At 48.7% G+C, this 6344-nt stretch overlaps 1 protein-coding gene across 3 annotated transcripts in view; it reads left to right on the forward strand.

The window, feature by feature from the left end:
* Positions 1-6216, forward strand: part of PDXDC1 (pyridoxal dependent decarboxylase domain containing 1) — a 52584-nt gene extending 46368 nt beyond the window's left edge. For all 3 annotated transcript variants that reach the window (XM_031003103.3, XM_055365646.2, XM_055365647.2), the window contains exons 17-23: positions 235-406; positions 1368-1486; positions 1800-1921; positions 2808-2900; positions 2979-3075; positions 3978-4082; positions 4545-6216. In XM_031003103.3, coding sequence (XP_030858963.1) covers positions 235-406; positions 1368-1486; positions 1800-1921; positions 2808-2900; positions 2979-3075; positions 3978-4082; positions 4545-4804 — 968 coding nt within the window. In that variant the 3' untranslated portion in view covers positions 4805-6216. The remainder of the gene's footprint in view (positions 1-234; positions 407-1367; positions 1487-1799; positions 1922-2807; positions 2901-2978; positions 3076-3977; positions 4083-4544) is intronic.
* Positions 6217-6344: the final 128 nt, after the last annotated feature.

Consider the following 6344-nt stretch of genomic DNA (forward strand, 5'->3'; position numbering starts at 1 on the left):
ATTGTGGGCCACATCTGTGAGAGAAACACTCCACACCTGCTACAGCCAGCTGTGTCCGTTTCTAACCCTAATTCTTCCATATCTGGGTTGAGGGCCTTTTTTTTTAAATCTCCATGGCTCCCGGTAACTGGAGTACCTCGAGCTTTTGACCTTCCCAGTAGTGGAAGAGGGAGCCCTGCCCTCTTGTCATTGGCCATCTCGTGAGCATTTCTCTGACATTGTGAACATCTTCAGTTTTAGGAACTCGGGGAGAGGATGTGGATCAGCTCGTAGCCTGCATAGAAAGCAAACTGCCAGTGCTGTGCTGTACGCTCCAGTTGCGTGAAGAGTTCAAGCAGGAAGTGGAAGCAACAGCAGGTCTCCTATATGTTGATGACCCTAACTGGCCTGGAATAGGGGTTGTCAGGTAAAGTCTTGGCCTGCCGCTTGATGTTGGAGACTTTTCTGTATAAAGAACACGGGTGGGTCATTTTCTGAACCACCTTAGAAATCCAAGATGAATGTGTAGTCACAATATGCTTAATGAAAATGCAACTCGGTATTCTGGGCATTTACAAAAGCACAGTGCAAGCAGGCAATTTGGCCAGCATGGCGCTCAGGGAGGGGAGTTGCTGAATGTTTTGTCTGTAGGTGCCGACTCTCAGTTACCTAGGAGAAGATGCCAACAGGTATATATCACTCACTGAGAATGGTTACTATCCAGGGCATATAGAGAATTGCAAATCAGTAAGAAAAAGAACCCAGCTCTCGGGGAGAGAACTGGGTGCAGTCGTATGGCTGCTTTCTCGCCTTCAGAGGTGAGGCAAACCTCTTTTTGTATTGCCCATGAGACTTCCAGACTTTGTATGGAACTAAAGACTTAGGCTTTCGGCTGGGCACGGTGGCTCATGCCTGTAATCCCAGCACTTTGGGAGGCCAACAGGAGCACAGATGACTTGAGGCCAGGAGCTTGAGTCCAGCCTGGACAACATGGCAAAACCCCATCTCTAGAAAAAATACAAAAATTAGCCAGAGGTGGTGGTGCACACCTGTAGTCCCAGCTACTCGGGAAGCTTAGATGGAAGGATCAACTGAGCCCAGGAGGTGGAGGTTGCAGTGAGCCAAGATCATGCCACTGCACTCCAGCCTGGGCCACCGAGTGAGACCCTGCTTTAAGAAAAAAAAAGGCTTTCCTGTGACTTTCTCTTTACTCCTGGCAAACTTCCAGAAAGTTTGTGGTCTGGAGACACTCGCAGTAGCTCTTTTGCCCATTGGTTCCCCTGCATTGTCTTACTAATATTCAGAGGTTTCTACTCCACCTCTAATCCTGTATCAGAAGAGACATTTGATCTTTTAAGCTGAAATGCTGTGGTTTGATGTTGTTTTAGGTATGAACATGCTAATGATGATAAGAGCAGTTTGAAATCAGATCCCGAAGGGGAAAAAATCCATGCTGGACTCCTGAAAAAGTTAAATGAACTGGAATCTGACCTAACCTTTAAAATAGGTAATTACTTACTTTTATAAGTCAACTGTGAGGTTTGGAAGGACACTTGCTAACTGGCTTTAAAGAAGATGGCTTATCTCTTAGAGGGTTAGCGTCTCTCTGGCTGAGTTCCAGGCGAAGGTGCGGTTCTGAGACCTCTGTTCTGAGACCTCCCTCCCCTTCTGCAGCCTTGCCAGGCCTTTCTCTCCGCCCTTAGAATCTCCATGGAGGAGACCCCTTTGTGTGTGGTCAGGACACTGAACAGGAGAGTAGGTCCACGTCTCACCCATGACAGAGGACTTAGAAACTCAAGTTTGTCTCGTTTCCTTTGCAGGCCCTGAGTATAAGAGCATGAAGAGCTGTCTTTATGTCGGCATGGCGAGCGACGACGTCGATGCTGCTGAGCTCGTGGAGACCATTGCGGCCACAGCCCGGGAGATAGAGGAGAACTCGAGGGTCGGTAGCACCCATCAGTGTTCATTCCTTTTCTGAGTTTTGTCCCACCAAACAGCAGGGGACACGAGGAAAGGAGCTGCCCTTGGGATGTCTGTTCGTTGTCTCTCAAAGTCTGTCAATGTTTCCTGTAAGCTGGGCCTTGTACCAGGTGTCAGGGATGCCAAGTAGGTTTGACACAGCCCATGCCCCAGTGATCTCACAAGCTCAGGGGGAAAGATCCACATAGCCACGCTGTGTAGTAACCCTGCCTTAGAGAAGAGGGCGGGTAGCTGGACACACAGGCAGACACATTCACCCCTGCCACCAAGGTCAGGGAGGACTTCTGCTCTGGAGCTGTGTCCTGAGGGTGAATGAAATGGGCTGTTTTATGTGTGGTTCCCGCTACACCCCTTCCCTATAGCACTTCCCACCAGGAATAGACCTACTGCTGTGGGTCCCTTAGCATGGAGGACCAGGATACAAGGCTGATAAGGTATCCTCCAAACAGATGATTACTTCCCTAAAAATCACTCAAAAGGAGAGAAGAGGGACCAAGGTAAGACTGCTCTAAAAGGAGAGAGACACGTGCCATTGGACATGCGGCCGAGAAGCCAGCTTCATTCCTTTCTGGGTGGACTCCTTAAGGATTCTTTCCAGCCTGACTTTATGACTTCTCTGTTTTCAAGAATACGTAACAAATGAGGCTGGTCACCAAGGTGTGTCTGCCTAGGCCTCTATGAGCATGTTATCCGCTTGTCTTTGAGTTTCTGTTCTTTTTATGCCGGCTTTTCAATGCAGGATTTCATTGACCTGCTTTTGAAAAATTCCCTCAGTGCTGTGTTACTAGCTCTTCTGGGCCCCAGGTGAGAAGCTTAAACAAGTAATGTCTTTCTTGGTCTTGCCACAGCTTCTGGAAAACATGACAGAAGTGGTTCGGAAAGGCATTCAGAAAGCTCAAGTGGAGCTGCAGAAGGCAAGTGAAGAACGGCTTCTGGAAGAGGTGAGGCCCCCGATGGGCAGCAGGCTGGGGTAGCCGCCGTGAGGCCAGGTGGCCCTGAACTCTGGTCCTGTCTTGCAGGGGGTGTTGCGGCAGATCCCTGTAGTGGGCTCCGTGCTGAATTGGTTTTCTCCAGTCCAGGCTTTACAGAAGGGAAGAACTTTTAACTTGACAGCAGGTGGGACGGCATAGCCTCTTCCCGGGTCTTGCTGACCTTGGGAGGTTTCACCAAATGCCCTTGGGTCCCAACACTCTTTCCACTGAGAAGCCCGCCCTGGTTCCCGTTCTTCGTCACTGGGTGTGGGCCAGACATCTGAGGAGACAAGTTCTGGTGTGCCCTGTCCTCCTCCCCACCGCACCCTGGCGGCTGAAACAGCAAGGAAGCAGCTACCCACTCTCCACAGCTGTCACCACCGCAAGGCCATGAGGACGCGCCCACTCAGCCGTGCAGACTCTCAGGGTGCTGTGTCTTGGGCATTTTGGTTCAGGGTTAATACTTCTTGTCTTCATGTGTGTTCTGCCCCAGCAGAGGACAGCTTTTGCAAGTGGCAATGCAGAGAAGCATGTGAAGCATGGAGTGCTGGCACGGTTTATTTTGAACCAGGCAGCCAGCAAGCGTTTCAGCCGCTGGAATGTGGGGAGGGTGTTAACAGTCCGTGACTCCTTTCCTGTTCTACCAAGGAAATAATTTCCTACACTCGAGCCTTTTCCTTCATTCTTTCCCAGGAAACGATGACTCCATTGTCATGAAAGCAAAAGATAATCTGATTTCTAATCTGCCAAGCCTTAGCCTTCAGCAAAAAGGCACCCACTTCTTGTGGCTACAGTACGTTTCCCTGTTGGGCCTGGCTCCCTGGGTGCGCTTATGCCATACTGCTGGCGGATGCTGGCGGTACTGGCCCTGTGAGGTGGCTTTCTCTAGCTCACGGCACATTCATAAGTGCCCTTCTCTCCACCAGTCTGTGGCAGGCTCAATGGCTGGAAGGAGGTTATTGGGGAGCAAGGCTGTGTGAGGGCAGGTGGTGTCTTCAAGGGCAGCCTGTGCCTGTAGCTTCTACCCAGCCCTCTCCTCTCCCGCAGGCTCTCTCGAGTCCACAGAACCCATATATGTCTACAAAGCACAAGGTGCAGGAGTCACGCTGCCTCTAACGCCCTCCGGCAGTCGCACCAAGCAGAGGCTTCCAGGTAAGTGACGCCTCCGCACCGAGTTCAGGTAACAGGTTTCCCCTGTTCGCTGTTACTTGCGTTTGTTTTCTGGGTTCTTGAACTCCAGAGGTCTATTTCTCTTAAGACCAACTACTACCATCTCTTTAACCATTTTGGTAGCCGTGGGATTCAGCCTTGAAGAAATCCCACGGTAGCGCACTAAGGGGAAGTTGGGGTCTTGAAAGATGACATGGTCACTGTGGTGTTTACCCTCCTGGGCGTTTCCTAATGAAGATGACCTTAGAGTTCCCCGGCCTGGGGAGCATGTTGGTGTCACGCTAGCAGCTCTCGGTTTTCTCATCTCCTAAAACACCTCAGAGCCAGTAAAGGTTTCTGCTGAAGCTGTGCTGTGAAATAAAGCAATTATCTGTTGCAGAGACAGCCTGTGTTGCAGAAGTATCCTCACTGAGTTTCAGCGCAGTCTGTCTGCCCTTTCTGTAGGCCAGAAGCCTTTTAAAAGGTCCCTGCGAGGTTCAGATGCTTTGAGTGAGACCAGCTCAGTCAGTCACATTGAAGACTTAGAAAAGGTGGAGCGCCTGTCCGGTGGGCTGGAGCAGATCACCCTCGAGGCCAGCAGCACTGAGGGACACCCAGGGGCTCCCAGCCCTCAGCACACCGACCAGACCGAGGCCTTCCAGAAAGGGGTCCCACACCCAGAAGATGACCACCCACAGGTAGAAGGACCGGAGAGCTTAAGATAAGACTCATTGTGTGGTTTGAGACTGTACTGAGTATTGTTTCAGGGAAGATGAAGTTCTATTGGAAATGTGAACTGTGCCACATACTAATATAAATTACTGTTGTTTGTGCTTCACTGGGATTTTGGCACAAATATGTGCCTGAAAGGTAGGCTTTCTAGGAGGGGAGTCAGCTTGTCTAACTTCATGTACATGTAGAACCACCAGGAACTGTTTGTTTGGTGTCCTACTACCACTTTTCCCTAAGTTACCATAAACACATTTTATTCACAAAAAACACTTTGAATTTCAAGTGTCTACCAGTAGCACCCTTGCTCTTTCTAAACATAAGCCTAAGTATATGAGGTTGCCCGTGGCAACTTTTTGGTAAAACAGCTTTTCATTAGCACTCTCCAGGTTCTCTGCAACACTTCACAGAGGCGAGACTGGCTGTATCCTTTGCTGTCGGTCTTTAGTACGATCAAGTTGCAATATACAATGGGACTGCTAGACTTGAAGGAGAGCAGTGATTGTGGGATTGTGAATAAGAGCATCAGAAGCCCTCCCCAGCTACTGCTCTTCGTGGAGAGTTAGTAAGGACTGTGTCTACTTGAGCTGTGGCAAGGCTGCTGTCTGGGACTGTCCTCTGCCACAAGGCCGTTTCTCCCATTATATACTGTTTGTAAAGTCTCCTCCTGACCATATATTTTTAAATACTGGTAAAGCTTTTAAAATTGGCACACAAGTACAGACTGTGCTCATTTCTGTTTAGTATCTGAAAACCCGACAGATGCTACCCTTAAGAGCTTGCTTCTTCCGTGTGCTACGTAGCACCCACCTGGTTAAAATCTGAAAACAAGTACCCCTTTGACCTGTCTCCCACTGAAGCTTCTACTGCCCTGGCAGCTCACCTGGTCCCAACTCAGAAACAGGAGCCAGCAGAGCACTCTCTCACGCTGATCCAGCCAGGCGCCCTGCTTAAGTCAGTAGAAGCTCGCTGGCACTGCCTGTTCCTACTTTTCCGAAGTACTGCGTCACTTTGTCGTAAGTAATGGCCCCTGTGCCTTCTTAGTCCAGCAGTCAAGCTTTTGGGAGACCTGAAAATGGGGAAATTCACACTGGGTTTCTGGACTGTAGTATTGGAAGCCTTAGTTATATCATATTAAGCCTATAATTATACTCTGATTTGATGGGATTTTTGACATTTACACTTGTCAAAATGCAGGGGGGTTTTTTTGGTGCAGATGATTAAACAGTCTTCCCTATTTGGTGCAATGAAGTATAGCAGATAAAATGGGGGAGGGGTAAATTATCACCTTTAACAAAATTACATGTTTTTATATATATTTGGAATTGTTAAATTGGTTTTGCTGAAACATTTCACCCTTGAGATATTATTTGAATGTTGGTTTCAATAAAGGTTCTTGAAATTGTTACCAGTGAATTCAGTTTATAAATCTTATTACAAAAGACTTACCCACGTACCTGAAATAGCTGCCGATAGACCAGTGAGAGGTAGGTTCTCCTCTGCCCCTTATTACTGACCAAAAAAAAACTGGACATC

Source organism: Gorilla gorilla, chromosome 18, assembly GCF_029281585.2.
Source record: "Gorilla gorilla gorilla isolate KB3781 chromosome 18, NHGRI_mGorGor1-v2.1_pri, whole genome shotgun sequence".
Taxonomy (NCBI): domain Eukaryota; kingdom Metazoa; phylum Chordata; class Mammalia; order Primates; family Hominidae; genus Gorilla; species Gorilla gorilla.